Source organism: Pseudochaenichthys georgianus, chromosome 4 (genome assembly GCF_902827115.2).
Source record: "Pseudochaenichthys georgianus chromosome 4, fPseGeo1.2, whole genome shotgun sequence".
Taxonomy (NCBI): domain Eukaryota; kingdom Metazoa; phylum Chordata; class Actinopteri; order Perciformes; family Channichthyidae; genus Pseudochaenichthys; species Pseudochaenichthys georgianus.
The window spans coordinates 15,839,637-15,865,197 of NC_047506.1; the positions used below are offsets into that span (position 1 = coordinate 15,839,637).

The window sequence follows — 25,561 nt, forward strand, 5'->3', positions numbered from 1 at the left end:
TCATAATGAAATCGTTTTTAAAAAATAGTAAATACAATCTGTGGTAGCATAGCATGGGAATACAAGCCTGCTCCAGTATAGCTCAAATGTGCAATCATATGTTATCTCTTGTTTTACAATGTAATGCAGATTACAGTTGCAGTTACTATACCACGATTGTCACAATCTGAACATGATTCATTTAGGGTTTTATCAAACCTGCTGACACCAGTGGAAAGATAATGTTGTTTGATGACTTACTCTGACCATTCCCCATGGTGAGCAAATAACCAACAGCAGGCCACTTAAAATGCATCATGTCAGAGGCACATACTTTAATAAATCTGGGACATATTATAGTAAAAAATAATGTTTCAGACACTTTTACACCCTGACAAGAGAATTCTGAGGAAAAACCCTGAATTATTTTAAGTATTTGGGCAGCTGCGGTATTAAAGTACTGGTGCTGGCTTTCAAAAACATATATTTAACAATTCAAATCGAATATGTCCAACCGGATTGTCCCTATAAAATGTTGTGGTACTTATACGTTTTATTTTAATATTGTACATCATTGCTGTACTTTTGTAAGGCTACAAGCATATACAACAGTACTAAGTCTGCATTCCATGCATACATTATTAAGAATATATGAATCACTGGCAGTGTTCCCTCCTGTCCTGTGACACCCATTACCACTGTCATTGGGAAGCTTGTGTCACACACAAAGCTTCTTCTTCAGCCTTAATTCAATCTTCTTTCTCCTGAGCATCAACATTTTTGCTTGCTGCCATGTAAGCAACTTTAGAACCATTGCGTAAGACATGGTGGCAGCTGGGAAAAACTATTATTTAATTTTCTAAATACTTACCTAAGGATTTATTCAATATCTGAACTTCAAATGTTCTACTTATGTTGCTGAGAAGACATGTTGCAGACTGCTCTGTTGTTTTAAAGGTCACTTCTCAAATGTGTGTGTAGTCAATCTAAGCTATTCCATATGACATGAACAGACATGTCAGTACTTGATTTACTGGACTTTTTGAAACCATGCATTCATTTATGCTCACCTTTAATGTTATTTGAAAATGTACAGTTGTAAAAATGTTCCCAAAGTCGTGTGAAATAAAAAAAAAACAGTACTTAGTACTTTAAAACCTTTTGTGAAAATGCAACAAAATGAAACCAAATAAAACATTTATAAGATCAACTTAACAGTTGCAAGGGTATTTTCTGGTTGGAAGAAAACAAGAATAAACTCACTCACAGATTTTTTAAAAATAGTCATTTTGAAAAAGGTGACAATGTAAGAATCAATTAGTATAAAAGAAATCTTTATTTACAGTTTACCAGGTTGCAGCAGTTTGTATGTGTCACAGTCAATAATCTGTAGTCCATCTCCTTGGAGGAAACATTCTGTAACTACAAGAGTAAAAAAACGAAATATGTTGCCTCCATGTGTGTCTGTGAGCTGCGCTTGGATGATATTTGCATACTCCAGGGTTGAGAATATGAATGTTTTCAGTATGCAGTTCCTTATAAAGTTGCCTGTGGCATTGGGAACAACTGAGTGAGCAGAGCTGGGGGTTAGAAGGCGAGTTTCTTCATGAGGAGGTAGACCCGGGAGTCCACCTCGAAGCCGTGAAGGTTGTTGGCGTCTCCCTGCAGCCTCATGAGGAGGCCGCCGTACGACACATAGGCAGATCTGAGAGAAGGAGCACATGGAACTTGATTAAACACAACAAATGAGATTTAAAGTTTGCAAAAAATTATAAGAAAATATTACCATCGCACAGAGTTCTGTTGGGCAAGCTAAATAATCTTGATCAATGCAATACACAGCTGGGTGATCATTTGCAAAAGAATAATGTAGTTATAATAATACACTTAAAATCCAACTTAAGTATATTCTTCTAATCAGTGACATATAATACAAATATATTTTCACAACTAAATAATATTTCTAAGCTGAAAAATGTAGAATTCTTTAAAAAAAGAGTTTCTGTGGTCCTTTATATATATATATATATATATGAGAAATTGCTGCATTAATGATTTACCAATAGCAAAGCTACTTGTTAGTATGCTAACAGTTTATTTAAAGGTAAACATATTAACATTTATATTTATGAGTTATAAGCTTAAAGGTGGGGTAGGTAAGTTTGAGAAACCGGCTCGAGATACACTTGTTGTATTCCATGGAATGCTCTTAACATCCCGATAGCAATGAATATCTTAAGTGCTTTGACAAAAAAAATCCATAAAAAAATGTCATCTGTGGAAGCCGTAGTACTGTAAAAAGCACGACCAATCATTTTAGCCGGCCCGGCTAAAATAACTGGATGGCCTACCTGCCTGTCAGCCTTCCATCTGTGCACTAACTTATCTCGTGCCCTCATTGGTCATGTGTGTGTTGGAGGAGGGGCTCTGTAAGGAAGTGGCAGATTTTTTACGGCTGTGTATTTTCAAATTCTAGCGCACTCGAGCTGGTTTCTCCAAAATTACCTACCCCACCTTTAACTTAAAAAAACCATGTAATATTACTTACAGGCGTGTGGCTGCTTCTGTTGAAGTCTCATCACCCTCAATCTTGTAAACCTTCCCATACATCACATAATCAAACTGGTCCGCCCTGGAAATGTAAACAAAGTCAAATAAGAGCATCTATCAAAACATGCTGTACATCACAGGGAACAGGCACACTAAACATTTACACAGCAATGGTGTTAGATCCTTAAAAACATGAAAGAACCAAGGAAGCATTTGTTGGTTAAGTTACAGTCATCAATGTTTGAAGAGAAAACGCCTTACCTAGAAGGCCGGTCATCCTGAGGATTGTACTCTCCGTCGTCTGGTGTTCCATCTTCATATAACGTGCTGGCAATGACCAGTCGGAACTTGTCCCCTTAAAGAAATAAACACATGCAAACAAAGAGGTTTTATATATTGGAAACTTGGACACCCTGGATTATGATTCATGGTGCTTTACGTCTTAATCTAAGTGTAGCCTCACACACTGACAAAAGAGGAATATATAGCGGTTTGGCGTAGCTCTACTTACTCGCATGTACACCAGAGTATATAAGGAAAAAAGTAAAAGTAAAGGTGCAAGTGATGATAAACAGACAATTATGTGACCACCTTGTCTAAAAGTAAAAGGATTTCTATATATATTTAGGAGGTAAAAATGTTGGGGAAATAACTGATTGTTCTGAGCAATGTGATTGTGTGAGACAACATCAACAATCAAAATCTTTACCTTAGAATTAATATAGAAAAGAACAAAGAGGTTGCTTCTTACCAAGATCCACAGGATAGATTTGAATGTTCACATCCAAGATGAGGTCCATCTTGAAAGATTCACTCTCACAATGTAGACGAGATACTGTAGAACAAAACAGGTAGAAGTAGACATTGGATAAGTTCATTTGTACTTTAAAAGTGAAATATACTAATTGAAAAACACAAATGTAATATAGTTAAACGCTTTTAGAAGGTTAAATTATTAAAGCTAGACAACTAAAAGCAAAGGAGAGAGGCAAAACAACAACAAACTAAAATGTAAATAATTTCCACAAAATAAAAATCTGGGTCTTTATCTTTAAAATATGCCAGACTTCATTTAATACTTAAGATCATTCAATATTTTACAGATAGAAGAATAAGGTGTACCAGTACAGTAGTAGTGACCATTACATTATGGTAGTGTATAGTGTGTGATTCCCTCCACCCTTTTCAACTTTTAATCATAATGAGATGTCACACACCTCTGTCAAACTTCATGCCATCTGGGTCAATGTCCTTTACATCGAAGATATCCTCAAACAGAATTCCAGCCATCTTTACCCTCGTCTACCAACCTGGAAAGGAAAAAGACAAGTACCATTAGTCCAGCTTTTGTTGGAGGAAGAAAATGTTCAATGAAAATAACTGATAGCTTTGGTCTGCGTTGATAGAGCCCATGTTTTAGTTATTAATGGGGGAAATGTGATTATTCAAAAACAAAGGATATTATCATATTTCTAAGCCATTTTCTTGGAAATGAATATAGTATGGCTTGTCATATGTACATCAACACAAATATATAGCATGATAAAAAGAACAAGCAAAGGATAAGACTTAAGTTTACAGACTTATGTTACACGACTGACTGAAGAAGTAAATTGTAAAAACACAATGTAAAGAAAACAGCAGAAAAGGGTCGTATTTCTGGGTCAGTAAAAACTGTCTTAAATGCATGTTTATGTTAGGTGTTTTTGATTAAAGGTATTGTATTGTGCTGCTCGTTATGATTCTGCTATCATTTATGTCACAATGAAGATGCTGAAATTGTAAACATATTAAAAGTGATTGAGAATGTTGAGTGTTTCCAGTTGCCTTCCTGACATTAGACATATTCTTTAGTCTTAATCTAATAAAATATGCCAAGACGTAGTTTAAAACAAACTAGATAACGCTTCTTGAGAAACATGAATGTTAACCGTAGCTTGCCATGTAAAGTTCAATTATGTGTTGGTTACTTACAAACTCTCACTCGATAATAATTCAACAACGTTGGTGCCTGAGTTAGCCGAGTTAGCGTTATTTAAAGTATTGCTATAACGTTAGCTGACTACTACTTTATAAGTGTCTCCTATTCAGGCTAGCTGTTAGCTTTAGCATGTAGAACACCCACTTCCCCAAGCTTACCTCAAATACGTTCTTGACCAATTTTTCTCACAGAAAAGTCTCACTCGCTATTGTTCTGCAGTGATGTCTGTTTAAATTGTGCCCTATATATATTATGCGGTAAAACTTAATTAATGTACGCTTCAGTGTGACACAGATTGTACCACCATGAGAGAAACAATGTGCTCAACCTCTGACACGCAAACTGCTTCCGGTTGAAAATGCAAACATGACTTTTTTTTTTTACTGTCAATCCCAAAAAAACTTGAATACATTATTTAAAAACTCAATGTCGTACCTATCTGTGTGTAGTTGCTTTAATGTTTAAAACATATTGTGCTCTACACGTTGTTTTGCTAACTAAAGCACGATTCACGACATCTGCCTCTACTTTCCAACTTGGTTGGTTCCAAGTGTTTGGTTGCTAGGTGAGCGTCCTATCTGTGTACGGTTGCTAGCTAATGACTAGCTGGCTAAAAGCAGCGTAAACATATGCCGTGTCGAAAATGGATCATATAAGTTCCAGTTCCGGATGAGCACGCTGAAACGATATAAACCTATATTTACCAAATGCATATGTGAAAGGGTGAGAACGATGCCTTATCTTTTACCGTCAGATGACGTTAGCTTGTCAGCTAGTAACGTTACTAACGTTAGCTTGCCACACGTTTGCTTACAATGGCAGAACAAATAGGATGTTCTGTTAACGGTGTTCTTTTAAAAGCTGTATACATCCAGTAAAAAATGGATGTCCATTTTATTTGTGTCTAATAATAGTAGGCCTACTATAACAACAAAGCATTTATATCGTTTTAGCTGAATTCTCTAAAAACAATAATACTCTGAAACAAAAATTGCACTATAGTTATTTGACAGCCCTTTGTTTCCTGTTTGTTATTTTGGTGCTACACACATTTGCCTAATTATAATGTCCTGTACTGTGCTTTTGGATCTGCAGAATTGGTACAAATGTTGTTTATTGAAAACAGACTTATTTTCTCACAGTCGGTGTTTTGAAGTTTTGGGGCACTCACATGAGTTCCAGGGAGGCAGCCAAGATGGGGGACATCTTGGCAGCTGAAGCCGATCTTCTTGGGATGATCAAGGAGGTAACACATTTACATTTTTTTTAATGCACACAGAGCAATACGCCAAACAGCATGAGCATCACTACAAGTCAATTACAATGTCAAAACAAGAGTTTTTAAGTTTGTGTAATTTGGATGACTCCATTGTGTTCTGGTTAAGGTAGATTAGAAACCACTCTGCTTGTTTTTTTGTCTTTTGTAGTACCTTAAGTTTGAGGAATTTGAAGAGACTGTTCACAGTTTGGAAAAGGACTGCAAAAGCAAAGGCAAGCTTGTCTCAAAGCCTCAAGGAAGTACTCTCAGAGACTCAAAGACTCGTGTTATCCAGGTAAATCATACAAGTATTATGATCTATTCCTGCAGGTTTGTTAATCATTTGTGATAGTGGCAACAAGGGATGTGCTGCGATTTATCCCTAGCATTAAGCTTTTTTGTATTGATTTTATCTCTAAATATTGTTGGGTTTTCCAAAATTCTTGGTCATATTATCATATATACATTATCATTATAACATTTCAGAAAAAGATTGTAGATTACATCCTTCCAGAGTTATCATTATTTCTCCAACCAACTCCTCTTTAACTTTGACTTTCCTAGAAAGACCTCCTTGGCTGTTTTGACGACGGAGACCACAAAGTGTTCTTTGAACTGTGGACTGAGAATATTCCCTCTGAGGTTAAAGACACGGACGCTGAGGCCCAGAGCCTGGAGTTCTACCTCTACATCCACTTCACCATATTCCCACTGAGGAGGCACCCTGGTAGACATGTATGTTGTTTTTTAATTTAAAAACATTTAAACAAGAGCATTACTTTTCTTAAGATTATCCGCAAGCAAAACACAACTATCATTGAATATCATGATATGCAATTTTTCGAAATGTCCACTAAGCTGTGCTACAGTCTTGTTCTCAGCAGGGAAAGAAACAGAATGATCTAATTGGAAAAATATTATGTATATTACAGATGTTTTAAATTATGTTATAAGCTAAACAGACATTTTGAAATAAATCTACTCCTTTGAAAACCGTACTCATTTTTCAGGACCGGGCTGATTTTGAGGAGAGGATTTCCCACTTTAAGCAGTACCTGGAGACTCGCGGAGCGTCATTGAGCCAGACCGCAGAGTTCCTGCCTTACTATGCTTTGCCTTTTGTTCCCAACCCCACTGTCCATCCCTCCTTCAAAAATCTTTTCCAGGTGATCAGCTAACACTATATTTTTGGTTATTGTCAACAACTTATTATATATTATGCAACATTACTACCTGGTGCTACTTTCAGAATGAGCATAACCATATTTTCTTCCATTCTGCATTCTGTTTATTTAGGATTCCTGGATACCACAGTTGAAAGATAAGCTGGAGCGGTTTCTGTCGGTGACACTGAAGTCATCCAACACCCCACGGCTGCTGAATTTATATGTATCCTTTATTGAGACTCACTCACATGCCACATGTACAGCACAGATGGGTGACATATTGTATATTTATGAACAATAGATGATATTATATTTTAATTTAAATGTGTGTGCTGTGCCTTTCTGTTTTACAAGTTGCATTCATTTCACCACAGCTAAATAGTTGTTTATAAAATAAGTTTTATGTTTGTGCTCAAATTGTTACTTGGCCATTACATTTGATATATACCAGTGTTATCCTACTGAATGGCCAGTGGTTCCTCTTCTGGATGAGCTGCACATTTAAATCTCAGCAAAAAGCCTTTCTGTTGATGACTTGAGAATTCATTAACAGTCATAGCCCAGACTTGGACGTTTCCTATCATGTAAGCAAATCCTGTCTGATTTACATTTATTTATGGCCGTGTTTCAGTCTGGAAGAACGTAATCCAACACTAACTCATCCAAAGTCATTCAGGGTAGAAGGGCCAGTGAAGGATAACACGAGTTGTTGCTTGAACTGGAAACCCAGTGGCTCGACTTTCCTCCCTCAACATGAAACTAAACCCTATCCCTACTGGCTGACAATCAAAGTACACAGATTAACATAGTGAGCATCCTCTCAAGGGCTGTCTATTTGTACAAAAATGAAGCATAAAGGAGCAGGGTTACATAAGCTAATATTGTAATATGCAAATACAGCAGCTGTCACAGCACACTCACAAATGAAAAGGTTCTGTTAGTGGAGTTCTAACCATTCCAGGACACGTTCACATCCTTACGTGCTTCTAAATGCTCTGAATTATAGGCGTTCATCTTAATTAGATACAATTATCTTCCAGTCCCGTGTAAATGTTTGCTTTCATAAAAATGTGTGCTTCAAACAGGATGTAAAACAGACTGTGTTTGTTATGTGTCAAGTCAAATTGAAGCTCCAAAGTGCAATTAACACGATCCCTTGTCTGTATTTATCATTGGATGACGAAACAAATGAATTGTTTGACTTGTTCCATTGAATGCTAGTGCGTGTTCTTTAACAAGTGTCATGCAGAAGGAGGGAGGAAGGAGCACTAAAGGTAAATATCCCTCTCTAGCTACTTTTGAAATGTGGTAACACACATATTAACTGCAGACTGCCTAAACAACAGCGTTTTGTCAACGCCAGTCACTCAATGATTTAATTAACAACAAAAAGCTTCCCATACCTTGAAATCTTTAGACCACAACAGCCTATTACTTAACAGTGGCGGTCAAATATTCAAGATAAGGATTTCCAAACTCTTTCCCTGGCCCAAACATCATCATATTTGAACTTTCTGTCGTAAAACTCATCATTACTTGTGCGTAATTGACAGTCCACAGCAATTCAAAGTGCCATAAAAGATGCGAGGCTTTGCCAAAGATTAACAAAAAAACAAAACATGTTAACCATCATTTACACAAAGAAGGTCGCGTGCGATATGAATGCTGTTAATTATTATTTGTATCTATATGGCAACCTTTGTCTGTGTGTTTGTGTGAATGCACAGAGGCCATACAGCAGTTACAGCTCCATCTGGTGGAATCAGACAGACGCATAAATAGCTACGTACGGAAGTTCAACAAGATGCAGGCCGACTACCACAACCTGATTGGAATCACGGCTGAGCTGGTCGACTCGTTGGAGGCCACTGTCAGCGGAAAAATGGTAGGTCTGCTTGACTGTGGAGCACACAGACACACACACACACACACATTCTAACACACAGGCTACAGGCACTAACTACATAGACTGGTACACACACTGACACAAATGAGCCAATTAGTGGTGTGCACACACAAATACTGGACACCAAAAGGTTGTTGTTGTTGTTGTTGTTGTTGTTGATGTGGTATAAGCAAACACTTGAATATGAAACATTTTTACAAATTGAATATGCATATTAATGAATACACACATGCACCTCACTATTAGACAAGGCTATTAAACAGGGACACCAAAATGGCATCCCTGCCCTCCCTCCACCCACATACAGCATCTTAAAGCTCAAGGGGCCTGCTGTGTTTTTGCAGATCTCCCCTGAGTACCTGCAGAGTGTGTGTGTCCGCCTGTTCAGCAGCCAGATGAGGCAGAGCGTGGTGCAGAACACTGACTTCACCAGACCTGGCACTGTGAGTGAGAGCGCACACACACACACACCTCTCTTCACCCTCATTCTCCTTCACAGCTGAATAACAAAACACAATACATCAGGGCAAGATGATTTCAGTACAAGCATGGAAAATGTCAAGCGTCTCAAACTTTTAAACAAGCGTAGGAAAGTGCTCTCGGGGCCGTACGTCACACAGGTAGAGGTAACGATGACGTTGTGTTTGAAAAGGATAGGAGGGTTAATCTGCGTTAACGTCCTCTACATCCTGTACATTGTGTAGCCTGGTTAAAGCCATCTTGTAATCCTGTAGTTAATATCCTGGAAATAGGTGCCTGGATCCTGTTGTTGCATTAACACACACAGGCTTGGAAGGCTTGTAGAAAAGCGCACAAGTCCAAAGATTATTAACCAATTGAAATGTTACTTTGATTATAATGGTTAAAATTATGTTTAGCTGCATGAAGCAGTTTGAACAAAATACAAAATATTCATATTAAACATCAAATAGCTATGTCTTGGCTTTGTCTATGGCTTTGTCGCCATTGTTTTGTATCTGTTAAAGTGTGAGTCAAGGACACAGCTGATCATAAAACCTCAACAATCACGCTTGCTGTCAGTGGCCTTCATTGTGGTGTTAAACTGTAGTTTGTGAAATCTTGTTTCTTTCTGTTTTAAACTGAACCACTTCTTTCTTTCTGTGTGTGTGTGTGTGTGTGTGTGTGTGTGTGTGTGTGTGTGTGTGTGTGTGTGTGTGTGTGTGTGTGTGTGTGTGTGTGTGTGTGTGTGTGTGTGTGTGTGTGTGTGTGTGTGTGTGTGTGTGTGTGTGTGTGTGTGTGTGTGTGTGTGTGTGTGTGTGTGTGTGTGTGTGTGTGTGTGTGTGTGATACTTTTGTCCTCAAAGGGATATTACTCTATGAGTCCCTATGATGACGGATATGTAAGTTTCATATGTTTTCATCTTTACCTCCTCCATCTTTCAGGTCCCTACCTATCATCCTGCTTGCACCTCGCCTTGTCTCCTTTCCTCCTTCCCTCCTTCTCCTTGTGTCTGCCTCCTCTTCCCTCACTATAGGTATACTCCATTTCATCTGTCTATATGCAGGGCCATTTCCCTCTGGTTCCTATTAGATTGTCCCCAGTTTAAAGGGATATTCAGCCTTATTTTCTGTAAGAATGGCCTCTTTTGTCAGAGCCCTTGTTAAGCCAAACAAGAGCGTCTCTCTCAGGGCGGACCCTCATCATTAAATGAATGTGTTCCCATAGGTCGCAGTCATTGTTCCTCCTCTAAACTCTCTCTCAAAAGTAAATGCTGTCAGTTTCAGTTTACTCTCCTTACCATTTGGTACAATGGTACAGGTTTTAAGATAATTTAGTTGTAAAAAACACTTCTCTAATGTTACGTTTGTCACAAAGGGTGGGTTAACTACAGCTCTTTTGAAAAGAGACACAAAAGAGCCTTTAATATAATTGTAATGGTTCACATTAAATAGCAAACAATCATAATGGAACCAATTAAATAATAATACTTATTTAATTAATGTCCAGGGAATGTCAGGTCAAGCTTTTAAAAGTGGGGTAGGTAAGTTTGAGAAACCGGCTCAAGATACACTTTTTGTTATATTCCATGGAATGCTCTTAACATCCTGATAGCAATGAATATCTGAAGTGCTTTGACAACAAATCTGTTGAAGCCGTAGTACTGTAAAAAGTACGACCAATCATTTTAGCCGGCCCGGCTAAAATAACTGTCAGCCTTCCATCTGTGCACAAACTTATCTCGTGCCCTCATTGGTCATGTGTGCGTTTGTGTGTGTTGTGTATTTTCAAATTCTCGCGCACTCAAGCTGGTTTCTCCAAAATTACCTACCCCACCTTTAACTGTTGAAGGAGAAAATAATGGAAATGAGAATAAAATAAATAAAACCGCCACAGCCGAAATATAACGGAATAAACGGATGCTTAATTTACATTTTCTGGATGACCTATTCCGTTAACTTTTCTTCTCCGCCATGTCAGGGACAAATCCTGAATTAGATCAGGGAGCAGCGCCATCTACTCTGACAATAACTTCAACAATAGATAGAAATGCTATCTCTTATTTAAACTCAGCTTCGACAGAGAATTCAGGTCAAGTCTTTGCTCTGGGTCGATGATTGGCTGAAATGTGTCAATACACGTGGCCTTTAAGTTTTATAAGGAACATTTAGAAATGCCTTGTTATAGTTTTCCTTCTGCCTCTAATAATGTAGTTTGACCCCACTATGTGTACGTTCATTATAGGTGTATGGCTTTCCTGTTGGAAAGAAATGAATAGAACTGGTTCAAAATCTCTTTATCAGGCCACCTTGGGTCAAGGGAAGGGTCAAATGTCTCAGGGAAACCTTTCCCCTTGCCCCTCAGCATTTTTCAGGGCAACTGAAGTATTTACAAAGAAAGAATTTGGGAATGAATCCAGGTATTGGTGCTTTCCCCCTCTTCCGTATTACCTGCTGCACACCAAAGCAAAAATGTGGGCAGCCCACCCGATACTACAGACCACACGGATCACTCCCCTGACCTTACACTGCTCTGCTGTAGGCTTAACCACCCGGGCTTCAGATTGGATTTCAGGGCTCAGAATAATAATTAGATCCCTCACCCTTCCTCTACACACATTCACCAACACCCACTGGACATATTAGTCTTTAGTTCAGAGGTGTCCATTTTCTTTTCTCTAAAAACAACAACAAACAGGGCCACAGTTCAGGTACACTGGGGTGTAACACGTGAAGGTCTGGCTGTTTCACACTAACCTGCTCTCTGTGGAACTTAACAATTACTGACTTATGTTATCCTACTTGTTACTGACTGCATGGGCAATGTTGCCAAACGGTACTGTTCTTGTATAGTTGCGGATTCAGCATGTACCTCGAGCATGATGTACGCATGTCCCAAAAAAATACTCATTACCTTTTTAGACAGTAGCTAACTTTTTCTCATTGTTTTGGATGGATAACACTGAGTTGGTTGGGGGACCATTTAGTCCAAATTATGAAACAGATGAGCAGTCGCATGGGTTATGTATTCCACACTTAAATAAATAACGATGTGGTCAAATTCTAACATACTCTTCCTCTCCGACATCTTTCTTAATCTTCCTCTCTTTTATAGGCCTCCTCGTTGCTTCGAGCTTCCATTGCACCACAGTAAGTCTTGAATATGAAGATTTTTTCTGTTATAAGTTTATAGGTTCCATAATAAACTTGCTGACTTTGGTGTTTTTTTAAAGGAGACCCAAAGAGGTGCCAATGCTGCCCTCACTGGACTATGAAAAGTTAAAGAAAGACCTGGTTGAAGGCTCCGACAGGCTCAGGGCTCTGCTGCTTCAGGCGCTGCGCTGGGTGAGTAATGATAATCTACCCCGCATCATAATCACACTTTACAGAAAGGCTAGTGTTCTGTACTTAAAAGTGTATAGTATAGAGATTTAATAAAAGGTTTTTAAGTCTTAACTTTTACCGTTCACACTAAGATTTTACTTTGACGCAGCTCATTAGTATAGCAGTTTGTGAGCGTCACTCATATTCACTCACTCCTTTGAGACTTCATTGCTGGCTCTGTTTCTCACATCTTTTCTCAGAGACTGACTCGCTCTCTGCCTGGTGAGCAAAGAGACACCATGCTTCAGGCCTTCATCAGCAACGATCTGCTGGAGCGCTACAGCACAAAACAGGTGGGATGATAAAGTAAATGTTTTAATATATTTGTAACGTGGCAAGTTTTGACACAAAGCAGTTACTATGACAGTTCTCACCTGGTAAATCTGAACTGCAATGACTCTGAATTTGTTATCCTCAACGCACCTTCCAGTGCAACCAGAACCAAAGTATAAGATAACTTCTTGTCCATTGGCCTCAGCGTGTAATTAATCCCCAGACTCTAATCTAAGGCAGGTGGGGAATTGGCATCTTTGCTAGCTACACACATTTGTTTCTGTCCTGCCTTGACTTTGTGTGGAGTGGGTGAAGAGCTTGTAGACAAACTGGACCAAGCATTTCACATTGATTGTCTATAGATATCAGACATAAGAACAGAAATAATCAATCATTGATACATTGGTCTGTTCAGTTCCTATCTATTTTTGAATGAGGTAACACGATGTAGAATCAGCCCAGGAGCATCTGTTTTAAATAATTCCAAATCATTTTGTATATTTTGGCCACATTTGTTGAGCCTGCTCAAAAGTATGATACCGTGAAAGTACTAGATATCATTCTAAACTACCCTACATTTGATGTCTTTTACAGAAAACTGTGCTTCATTTAATGAGCTCCAGGAACGAGATTGTCCGCCAATACATGGCTCGTCTCATCAATGCGTTCGCTTCCCTTGCAGAGGGTAAGTGCCTAAGCATCATTATTTCTTTTGAACATGAGTCATTGTCTGAGTGGATGCATTTGTAGAGTTAGTTTCAAGGAAGACCTCAAAAGCTTTTACAATAACGTCCATTCAGTTCCGCTAATGATCCTCTGCAGCAGCAACTTTGGAAATAAATGGACAATGTTGTTCAGAATGATATGATTTATGCTGACACGCATGACTTTCTTTTATGTACTCAGTGGTGGAGTTCAAATTATTTGTATTGAAGATCAATAAGCTAACATTGATTTGCAAGAACAAGGAACAGTTTTATTGGAAAGTTAAGTCGGAAGGACTCTGGTAGTAGCTTTTTTAATTTTCTAAAAGTTGGAAATTACAAAACATTATATATAAATTGTGAACCTCATGCAACTAAATGTATTCATAGTAACAGGTTGAGATGGTAAGAATATGTTTGCATCAGGTTTACTCATCATGGTGAATCTGGTCAGCTTTGCTGTGTGAAGGAGATCATTCTGTTGCAATAAAACTGTATTGTGAAATGTTTGGCTTTCACTGTTGAAGCCACTGCTTGTAACTTAGATTAAACTGGTGTATTTTAGTGTCCAGTGAGGCCTTAAAATAAATAATTGTATTGCATTTTGATCTTAATTTGATTTTGTGTTAATCCTTATAGGTCGGGTTTACCTCTCCCACATCCCCATTCTGCTGAAACGTCTGACAGAGGCACTGAGGATGGAGGAAAAAGACTCCGTAACGAGAGAGAACGTGCTAGTGGCGCTGCAGAAGCTCAGCCTCAGGTGAAACTCTACTCTTTCAAACTATTTTAAAACTGAATGGTGTGTTTATCAACCAAATGAAATACCAGTTTGTCGAATTAATTACCAATCATCACCTAATTGTGTTATTATTTTTGACTTGTAGATGGGCTAGTGTCATATAAAACAAATATCACCTTGACAAAAACCCTGAAGAAGCAACAGATTATTGAAATCAAAGTTAAATCTTCTATCTGATTTAATTTAAAATTAAATTCATGCTTGCGGTTTTGCTTTAAATATGATGAAACATCAGTCGGGATGGGTATCGTTTGAAATGTATCGATTCCGATTCCAGTTCTGCTTATCGATTCCGGTTCTTATCGATTCCCCGTTTCGATTCCAAAATTATAAAAGAAAGAGGTCAAACGTTTAGATAACAAAAATATCTTTATTCTTTTAAGCTTTAACTGACATTTTTACAAATAAAAAAATATACATGCAATACAAATGCATTGCACAATAGCTGTGCTTTATTTTAACTGAGCTATGCCTTTGGCAAGCTATTAACAGGCATTACACTGTGCCTTGTCTTTTTCTTTTTTAGTGTAGTGGAGCCTCACTTCAGAGCGTTTACCACGACCCATCTTTGGTGTTATGAAGTGACTGAGCTTGTGAACTGTACTGGAGGGCGGGAGGGGGGCCTCGCTGTGGGGCAACTGTGGACCTCTTTCGCCTGTCAGCGCAACTTGCATGATGCCGTTTAAAAAAAGTAAGGGCGGTGCCGGCCGTCAACGGCCCGCTGACGACTGGCCGTTCTGTGATTCTCCAGAACACACAGATGGCCAGTCCACTATGTATTCCACCGGGTCACCGCAGCGCCGCGGCGCAGACGGACCCGGTGGAATACAGGGTCTACCGCGTTTAGGAACTGTTAAGCAGAACCGTTTAGCACAGGGGCTCCCAACCCCCGGTCCGCGGACTGGTACCGGGCCGTGGAGGTGTTACTGCCGGGCCGCGAAATAGCTGTGAGTTTATCGTAATATTTGCAGAATTATACATTCGCACGCGCACACACACACACACACACACACACGTGTTGTATTGTATTATTGTATGAGAGAGGTTCCAGGTTGAATTGAGGCGAATATTTGTAATGTTCAGAGGTTGTTGTGTTTAATATTCATGAGAATATTTGTCATTGTTCAAATGATAATAAACATTAGCATAAAGCATATTTGTCCACTCATATGTTGATAAGAGTATTAAAAACTTGAAAAATATTCCTCTAAGGTACATTTAGAACAGATAAAAAGTGTGCGATTAATTTGCGATTAATCGCGATTAACTATGGACCATCATGCGATTAATCGACTGACAGCCCTATTATAAATATATAAAAATATTTTATCATAATCATTTTCGCACCTATACCAGTCATATTATTTCATCCAGTAGCCTAGTTAATCTTTCACCAGAAAACCGTTGAAAATGGCTTTTATGATGTTCCGACGGATTCGGCGGCTCAGCCTGGTAGCCTATCAGCCTCTCGTGCGCACGAGAAAGTTACCGGTGCGCCAAGTAGGAAGAGGAGCGCACAGGAGACAACCGTTTGATTGCAGACTGTTATGTTTATGTGGGGAAATGGCAGTGCATACATTATTTGAGATATATTTCAAAATCGGACTTCATTTTAAGGACATGTCGGCCAGGGGTGTGTAGAGCTATTTGTTTAAGCACCGGATTGGCAAAACAGGAGAGTAAACCAGTCTGCCTTGATCTATGAATTCATGTCCGGGACTCTCACGGTATCTGCTGCCCACAGCTGTTTTATAGAAGGAAAACCTCCTTCACTTCATGAAATGGCTGCAGCATCAGGAGGCAGCGGGACCTATACTCCGCCTCTGAGAAGTGCAGCACCAGCGTGCCGAGAGCTGTGCCTTTTTACGCACCGCCTTCGCTGTGTTTACCTTCATCAGAAGTACAGAACAGCTTAAGAGTGACTGCAGGCTGCTACATGTTAACCACACACACCTCTACACACATCTCTACAAACATCGAACTGCCCGATTACTCCCCCTTTTATTAGTTTTATGTCCAGTCACCAAGGCGCATGATGTGGTGTGTGTGTGTGTGTGTGTGTGTGTGTGTGTGTGTGTGTGTGTGTGTGTGTGTGTGTGTGTGTGTGTGTGTGTGTGTGTGTGTGTGTGTGTGTGTGTGTGTGTGTGTGTGTGTGTGTGTGTGTGTGTGTGTGTGTGTGTGTGTGTGTGTGTGTGTGTGTGTGTGTGTGTGTGTGTGTGTGTGTGTGTGTGTGTGTGTGTGTGTGTGTGTGTGTGTGTGTGTGTGTGTGTGTGTGTGTGTGTGTGTGTGTGTGTGCTCAGCTCTGTGTGTTCGGTGTGTTTGTGTCTGTCCGACACCGGCATTTGTTTTCAAATGACCATGAACAGTAATTTACACACATCTGGCTAACTCCATAGGTAGCCTATATGCGGGTGTTCCCAAAATAAATTAGTTTAATCTTAATCTCGATGTAGTGCTAAATGCTGTCGGACGTGCACCGGAACGAACGTCACTATCATAATATCTTCTGAAAACAAATGCCAGTGACACACACACACACACACACAGGCGACCGAACATCTCCTTCATAATGTGCCTTCTTCTCGTTTTCCCAGCATTCACTGGATTATCCGTAAATCATACAAAGAAAACCAAAACGTTGATTTATCTGTTTTCCCGTTTTGGGAAACTGAATAACGTCGTTTTTTTGGTTTTCCGTTTTTCTGAAAAACCAAAAAACGACACCGGTTCTTTTTTAAACGTTGTTAATATGTTTTGGATGCATATTGTTCTAGTATTTGTTCAGGCTGTTACATACAATTAGCCTCTGTTGCTACCTGCTGGTGGTGAGTAAATATTAAAATCAGTTAAAATTGACAACCGGTCCGCGATTTATTTTTAATGTATCTGCCGTTCCTTGGCACAATAAAGGTTGGGAACCCCTGGTTTAGCAGAACCGAAATTGTGTATTTTGTATGGGTACCCGGTATTTTCTTATCGGTTCTCATCTAGAACCGAGTTTCGGTTCCCAACCCTAAACATCAGGGATCACGTTTTCTGGATATCAACCAGAATTCCTTTCCCGCTCAGTAACACAAATGTTGTATAACATCTATAACTTTTTATTATGTCTTCTTGGTAGGAGGAGCCAGCAGACGGCCATGATAGCAGACGATCTGATTGGCTGGCTGGTGGATGAGCTGCAGGACTCTGACTGCCTGAGCGACTACACCCTGGAGTACTCTGCTGCTCTGCTCATGAACCTGTGTCTGCGAACAAAAGGTAAAGATGAGGCTCAGGTACATGAAGCACGGACCCACAGATTCATATTGCATGAGACCCCAATCTGTTCAGATTTGGCTGGGAATGTTCCTCACAATACACTTTGCTTATAGAGAGGCGAAGTCCCTCCCCTTCCGGTTGAGCTCCATGGGACCTTATTTCTGAAAAGTTATGCATTGAAGTCAATGGAGAGAGAAAGATTATCTTTCGATCTCGTTTGAATTGTGCCACGAATTACACATATGATGTTTGTCAATTTAAAAGATAATTTTGCAAGTCAAAAAAAATGTGTCGTAAAACTGTGAAGTAACACATTTGTTTGTGTGAAACGCTGAATGAACTACATCTCCGGTCTAGCAAAACAACACACGTCACCAAGATGGCCGTCACTACTGTCTTGTCAACAAAATGATTGACTACCCTCACTATCACCACAATGAAACACGTCCAGAAGAATGTCATGCAAAGCTGCCTGCCTGCCTTCCTTTCTCTCTGAACTGCCTGGTCTTTTCAATGTTTAATGTCAACCATTTGTGCAGATAGCGTGAAGTAGAAAAGATCGCAGATGCTAATGTAGCGTTAGCATTTCTCCCCCGGGTTTAAGTTATGTATTATAGAATGATCACACCGGTGTGACGGTACTCTTCAAAGGGTTCACGAAATATGACTACTACTCTTACTGTTTAACATTTTGGGTTACTTAATGTTACTTCATATTAAGGCTAATAAAAATGACAAGGCTGTAATGCTAACTAACGTGCTAGCTAGTGATGGCAGTTTGACACTGAAGCTTCGAACGGAGCTTCAACCCTGGACTTCCTATTCCATAGAAGCAGTGCTTCGAAGCTTGCTTCAAATCACGTGACATATGACGTCAGAAGCAGCAACTGCTTCAAATCACGTGACATGTGACGTCCGAACCAGTAACTGCTTCATTTCCTGAATGAATCACTTGACTGGTTCGCTGTCCATTCACGCGATTCAATGCACTGCCTCGTCTCGATTCTGACAGGTGACAGGTTGAAACAGTTTCGAATTTGAGCGCTTCAACACTTTATGACCGCTCTAAACAATGCGCAATGTGTGGGTTGTCGTAGTTTGCGTTATTGCTGTTGAGTTGTTGTTGGTATTGCATTTGAATTGTAGTATCATTATAGAGCAAGCCAGGAAGAAAGATAGGTCGTTCTGGCTCGGGAAACACTTCGAAATGTGGAGAAGTTGTGAACAAAAAGACAATCATCAGTCATATAAAAACAGTTCAATATTTTAAGGAATAGATAGCCCAGTGGGTAGAGCCGGCGGCCCGAATGCGGCGATGTCCTCCGCGCAGCTGGTTCAAAGCCCGGAATGGATGTATTTTAATCATTGCTTTTCAACTTTAATAACTGATAAAAGGCCCTCTCCTCCCAAAAAAATGTCCAGCACTCTCTAGTCTCTTCTCAATAACCCAATACACACAATTATCAATCTTTAATTGAAAATAGAACATGATATTCAGTGTGTGTGTGCATCAAATATTTTTCAAGGTAAAGATACGTTAAACCCACTGCAGCCTTGCACTTCGCCAGGAGAGGTCGCTGTAACTGAAGCTTCGAGAAATGAACCTATTTCCGACACAATTGTCCAAGTGGTTCGATGCTTCATTCAAAGCTTCATTTTGCCATCACTAGTGCTAGCTACTAGCTAGGTAGCTAACTTGATCCAGCCACTCCTGGTCCTTTCATCAGACGGGAAGCGAAAGAACGAGCAAAGCCCAATGCTGGTATGATAACAACCTGGTACTAAGCACACAGGTATCTTGTTAAAGTTATCTTATCTTAGCCTGATCTTAGCTATCTCTTAGTGGAGGAAAACAGTTATGACATCACTTACGCGACTCTGGGATTTGTAGTCTTTCTAGTTGCGTATTTTTCATAGTTTTACGACAAACTGTGACTTTTTTGACACGGAAATGATTATTTAAGATTGACATACATCATATGTGTAATTCGTGGCACAATTCAAACGGGATCGAAAGATAATCTTTCTCTCTCCATTGACTTCAATACAAACTTTTTCCGAAATAAGGTCCCATGAGTCCCACCGGAAGGGGAGGGACTTCGCCTCTCTATAGAGTTAAATCAATACAAAAATACTCAGCATAACTCAATGGGAGTTTAACTCTCATTTATAAACCCACATTCAGGCATAAATACAACGTTTCTCTCTTCATATATGGTATACTACTATATACGTCCGGCAGTGGCTCAGTCAGTAGGGGCTTGGATTGTGAGCCGTAGGATTCTATTCTATACATCTTGCAGGTCCTCTTTACTATATATTGTGTTACTTGAATAGAATCCAAGAAACATATGGAGGAAATGTCATCTTATAAATACTAACTGATGTCACTGTATCAATCAATCAATCAATGTTTATTTATATAGCCCAATATCACAAATGTTACATTTGTCTCAGTGGTCTTCACAGTGTGTACAGAATATCAGTATGACAATACGACACCCTCTGTCCTTAGACCCTCTGTCCTTAGACCCTCACATCGTACAAGGAAAAACTTCCAAAGAAAACCCAGTTTTAAAGGGAAAAATGGGAGAAACCTCAGGGAGAGCAACAGAGGAGGGATCCCTCTCCCAGGACGGACAGACGTGCAATAGATGCCGTGTGTAAATTGAAAAGATAATACATTTGCAACATAGGTAGTCCAAATGTTTGGAAATGCATGTGTGTATAATAGGAAGATGAATCCACGAGGATATCCATCCAGGACCTATGATCCAGGACCACAGCCACGACTCAAGATCCAGCGCTCGCGATCCAGGACACAGGACCGCAGGATCATCCATGACTCCGGATCCCAGCGTATATAGACACCAAAAAGAAAGACATTTGGGGAAGCTGGGTTAATCGGAACATGAGTGTACACGGGTATAGACAGAGAGAAGGAAGAAGTAAGATGTCCCCCGACAAACTAAGCCTATATCAGCAAAACTAGGGGCTGAATCTAATCAGCCCTAACTATAAGCTTTATCAAAAAGGAAGGTCTTAAGCGCACTCTTAAAAACGGATAGGGTGTCTGCCGCCCGAACACAAACTGGAAGCTGATTCCACAAATGTGGAGCTTGATAAGAAAAGGCTCTGGCTCCCATTGTACTTTTAAAGATTCTAGGAACAACCAACAACCCTGCATTCTTGGAACGCAATGCCCTAGTAGGACAGTAGGGTATAATGAGTTCTTTAAGGTAAGATGGCGCCTGCCCATTAAGGGCTTTGTAGGCGAGAAGAAGAATTTTAAATTCTATCCTGTGTTCTATAGGGAGCCAGTGTAAGGCAGCCAGAACAGGAGTAATGTGGTCCCTTTTCCTAACTCTGGTTAGTACACGAGCCGCAGCATTTTGAATCAGCTGAAGCGACTTGATTGACTTCTTGGTACTCCCTGATAATAAAGAGTTACAATAATCCAGCCTAGAAGTAACAAATGCATGGACTAGTTTCTCTGCATCGTTTTGAGGCAAGATATGCCTGATTTTTGCAATGTTACGTAGATGGAAGTAGGCGGTCCTTGAAATTGATTTTATGTGGGCGTTAAAGGATAAATCCTGATCAAATATAACACCAAGATTCCTTACAGTCTCATTGGAGGCCAAATTAATGCCATCCATAGTTAGTATGTCTTTAGATAATTTGTTTCGTAGATTCTTCGGGCCAAGTACAATAACTTCAGTTTTGGTCGTGTTTAACATCAAAAAGTTTAAGGTCATCCACGTTTTTAAGTCCTTAAGGCAGTCTTGAATTTTATTTAGATGATTAATTTCATCAGGCTTGATTGATAAATATAGTTGAGTATCATCCGCATAACAATGAAAGTTTACAGAATGATTCCTTATAATATTGCCTAACGGAAGCATATATAATGTGAACAAAATAGGTCCGAGCACTGAGCCCTGTGGCACTCCATGGCTAACTTTGGTTTGCGTGGAAGATTCATCGTTAACACGTACAAACTGAGAGCGTTCAGATAGATAGGACCTAAACCAGCCTAAAGCAGTTCCCTGTATGCCAACTAAGTGCTCTAGTCTTTGCAATAGGATATCATGGTCGATAGTATCAAATGCAGCACTAAGATCGAGCAAAACAAGAATAGAGACAAGTCCCTTGTCTGAGGCTATTAGAATATCATTTGTGACTTTAACCAGAGCTGTCTCTGTGCTATGATGTGTTCTAAAGCCAGACTGAAAATCTTCAAATAAATCATTGTTTTTTAAGTAATCACACAACTGTTTTGCGACCGCTTTCTCAAGAATTTTTGAGAGGAACGGAAGATTAGAAATAGGTCTATAGTTGGCTAAAACCTCTGGATCGAGGTTGTGCTTTTTAAGAAGCGGTTTTATCACTGCTACTTTGAATGATTGTGGAACATAGCCTGATAATAAAGACATATTCATAATATTTAATAAAGAAGTGCTAATTAATGGAAAAACGTCCTTCAACAGCTTAGTTGGAATTGGGTCTAACATACACGTTGATGGTTTAGAAGAGAGAATCATTGAATGTAATTGTTCAAGGTTAATGGCTGAAAAGCATTCTAGTTTACTATCTAGTGTAATATTAGAACTTACGATTCCGGGAGCTGTTGATAACACTATACTGGTCGAAGGCAAGAGGTCATTAATTTTGTTTCTAAGAGTAACAATTTTATCGTTAAAAAAGCACATAAAATCATTACTACTGAGTGCTAAGGGAATAGAAGGCTCAATCGAGCTGTGACTCTCTGTCAGCCTGGCTACAGTGCTGAAAAGAAATCTTGCATTATTCTTATTCTCATCTATTAATGAAGAGTAGTAGGCTGCTCTCGCTTTACGCAGTGCTTTCTTATATTCATTGAGAGTAATATGCCAAATTAAACGAGATTCTTCAAGTTTAGTGGAACGCCATATCCTTTCAAGTTGTCTAGACTTTTGCTTTATTTTGCGGGTTTCGGCATTATGCCATGGAGCTAATCTATGTTGTTTTATTTTCTTCTTTTTCAAAGGAGCAACAGAATCTAATTTTATTCGCAGCGCATCTATAGCACTATCAACAACATGATCAATTTGGGGTGGTGTACATTTTGTATAAGTTTCCTCCCCTACATGCAGACATGCTATCGAGTTAAGTATTGGTTGAATCTCTTCCTTAAATGTGGCTATAGCACTAACAGATAGGTTTCTGCTGCAAGAGCTTTTGACTAATGCTTTGTAGTCTAGTAACAGTACTTCAAAAGTTACTAAGAAATGGTCGGATAAAGCAGGATTATGCGGTTCGACTAATAGTTGCTCAATTTCAATACCATAAGTCAGAACAAGGTCGAGAGTGTGATTATAGCAGTGGGTTGGTTTATTTACACTCTGACAGAAACCAACAGAATCTAATATAGAGTTAAATGCAACAGTAAGGCTATTTTTATCATCGTCAACATGAATATTAAAGTCACCTACGATAATTACTTTGTCTGTTTTAAGAACCAAAGTTGATAAAAACTCAGAGAATTCTGATAAGAATTCTGAATAAGGACCTGGTGCACGATACACTGTAACAAATAAGATTGGCTGCAAAGTTTTCCAGGTCGGATGCGTAAGACTAAAAACGAGGCTTTCAAAAGAGGTATAATTACATTTTGGTTTAATATTGATAAGTAAACTTGAGTCAAAGATTGCTGCAACTCCACCTCCTCGGCCCGTGCCTCGAGCAATATGAGTGTTGACATGGCTGGGTGGAGTGGCCTCATTTATGCTGACATATTCTTCATGTCTTAACCAAGTTTCAGTGAGACAGCATATATCAATATTATAATCTGATATTAAATCATTTACCAATATTGCTTTAGATGCTAGAGATCTTATGTTTAAGAGACCACATTTAATCTTCCTGTTTTGTTGCACTGTAGTAGTTGTTACATTTACTTTTATTAGGTTATTATGTATGACACCTCTATTAGGTTTTACCTTAAATTGTCCTTGGGCAGACACACACACCGCTAATATTGGGTATTTTATTGGGTTCGGGATTCCTATGGGTGACTGCCTAGGAGAGAGCGCAGAGAAGCGTGTAAGACTGCGACTCTGCCTCCTGGTCTCAACTCCAGTTTGTCATGGATTACGTCCACAAAGCCCTGAAATGTTTGCCGAAATGAGATCTGCACCTTTCAAAGTAGGGTGAATGCCGTCTCTCTTAATCAGACCAGGTTTTCCCCAGAAGGCTGTCCAATTATTTACGAAGCCCACATTGTTTGCTGGGCACCACCAAGACAACCAGCGCTGAAATGATGACATGCGGCTATACATGTCATCACTGTAAATCAACTTGTATGTCTTACTAATGTATGTTTAACTGTTGGATGATTTTATTATAGGCAGAGTAAAAGACAATATTTCTTTAGTTTTCGTTCAACACAACATTTGAGTTTTTACAGCTTCTTCTGAACACACACGTTTTTACTTATTTCCTCTTAGACCATATCTGTAGTGTATCTGTGTTCATGTTACACCCCTTAATACACATATATTATATATAAACCATCAACAGATATATTCTCCCTCTTTCTCACTACTTCAGTTTCAGTTTCACTATCTTCAGTTTTGTCTCAGTTGCCCGGGGGCCTGCTGTTTATACCAAAGTGAAAAAGCTGGACTGGTATTATCTTACAAACAGAGAGATAAAACTAATGGAAAAACATTTGGAGAAAATCGTGTGTGTGTGTGTGTGTGTGTGTGTGTGTGTGTGTGTGTGTGTGTGTGTGTGTGTGTGTGTGTGTGTGTGTGTGTGTGTGTGTGTGTGTGTGTGTGTGTGTGTGTGTGTGTGTGTGTGTGTGTGTGTGTGTGTGTGTGTGTGTGTGTGTGTGTGTGTGTGTGTGTGTGTGTGTGTGTGTGTGTGTGTGTGTGTGGTCTGTCTTTGTACAGGAAAAAGGAAGTGTGCGGAGAACGCCAAGCATGTGCTCAAGGTTCTAACTGACCTCCTTGGACATGAGAACCACGAGGTGACACACACACATTCGTCCACACTGGCACACAGATGTTGCATGCCCAATGTTTGTTATGCTCACACACACATTCACAGAGGTAAAACAACATGGATGTGTAATACGTACAAAATAAACACATGCGCATACACTCGGAAAAAACAATTCCAGCTCTTGACTAAAACTGAAATCAAAACACCTCAGAGGACTACACACAGCACTAATTCACAGCGTTCACATAGATGTATAATTCAGCTTCACTACCAGCTGATCGGTTGGAATTTCAATCTGTAATCCAACAGACACATGCAGACTTGCCTTAAAACTACATTTATGATGCCTCCCGGAGTGTTTGAGTGTCTTGAAATGATCCATTACTTTAATTAAATCTATAAAAGATAAGCAACACAAGCTTCTTTCAATTTTATGAAAGGCCGTCAAGTCATTAACTCATTTAGTCTTGTAACTGACATACTTTTATATCTATAAAATAATCTTGTATTGTGTGTGTGTGTGTGTGTGTGTGTGTGTGTGTGTGTGTGTGTGTGTGTGTGTGTGTGTGTGTGTGTGTGTGTGTGTGTGTGTGTGTGTGTGTGTGTGTGTGTGTGTGTGTGTGTGTGTGTGTGTGTGTGTGTGTGTGTGTGTGTGTGTGTGTGTGTGTGTGTGTGTGTGTGTGTGTGTGTGTGTGTGTGTGTGTGTGCGCACGTGCGTGTGTCATTTGCTCCACCAGATTCGGCCATATGTGAATGGAGCCCTGTACAGTATCCTGTGTATTCCCTCTGTGAGACAGGAAGCCAAAGAGATGGTGAGATAGCACACATGTCTTCACCTGCTTAGAGGAAACA

General features: G+C 39.5%; 2 protein-coding genes across 6 annotated transcripts in view; one reads left to right on the forward strand and one right to left on the reverse strand.

The window, feature by feature from the left end:
* Positions 1-1,480: 1,480 nt before the first annotated feature.
* Positions 1,481-4,829, reverse strand: polr2h (RNA polymerase II, I and III subunit H). The gene is made up of 6 exons (XM_034081643.2): positions 4,669-4,829; positions 3,747-3,839; positions 3,281-3,364; positions 2,791-2,884; positions 2,528-2,611; positions 1,481-1,684 (listed from the first exon to the last, which is right to left on the reverse strand). Exons 2-6 carry the CDS (start codon positions 3,817-3,819, stop codon positions 1,567-1,569), a joined length of 453 nt encoding a protein of 150 aa, XP_033937534.1. The 5' UTR covers positions 3,820-3,839; positions 4,669-4,829; the 3' UTR covers positions 1,481-1,566.
* Positions 4,830-5,081: 252 nt separating this feature from the next.
* Positions 5,082-25,561, forward strand: part of LOC117445776 (lisH domain-containing protein ARMC9) — a 40,978-nt gene continuing 20,498 nt past the window's right edge. For 2 of the 5 annotated variants that reach the window (XM_034081638.2, XM_034081642.1), the window contains exons 1-18: positions 5,082-5,233; positions 5,637-5,756; positions 5,938-6,063; positions 6,333-6,503; positions 6,779-6,934; positions 7,065-7,157; positions 8,184-8,208; positions 8,662-8,819; positions 9,185-9,283; positions 10,165-10,200; positions 12,414-12,448; positions 12,532-12,643; positions 12,883-12,975; positions 13,550-13,640; positions 14,299-14,422; positions 17,583-17,722; positions 24,658-24,734; positions 25,447-25,521. In XM_034081638.2, the coding sequence (XP_033937529.1) occupies positions 5,180-5,233; positions 5,637-5,756; positions 5,938-6,063; positions 6,333-6,503; positions 6,779-6,934; positions 7,065-7,157; positions 8,184-8,208; positions 8,662-8,819; positions 9,185-9,283; positions 10,165-10,200; positions 12,414-12,448; positions 12,532-12,643; positions 12,883-12,975; positions 13,550-13,640; positions 14,299-14,422; positions 17,583-17,722; positions 24,658-24,734; positions 25,447-25,521 (1,785 nt within the window). In that variant the 5' untranslated portion in view covers positions 5,082-5,179. The remainder of the gene's footprint in view (positions 5,234-5,636; positions 5,757-5,937; positions 6,064-6,332; positions 6,504-6,778; positions 6,935-7,064; positions 7,158-8,183; positions 8,209-8,661; positions 8,820-9,184; positions 9,284-10,164; positions 10,201-12,413; positions 12,449-12,531; positions 12,644-12,882; positions 12,976-13,549; positions 13,641-14,298; positions 14,423-17,582; positions 17,723-24,657; positions 24,735-25,446; positions 25,522-25,561) is intronic. The other 3 variants (XM_034081639.2, XM_034081641.2, XM_034081640.2) reach the window with 3 other exon arrangements.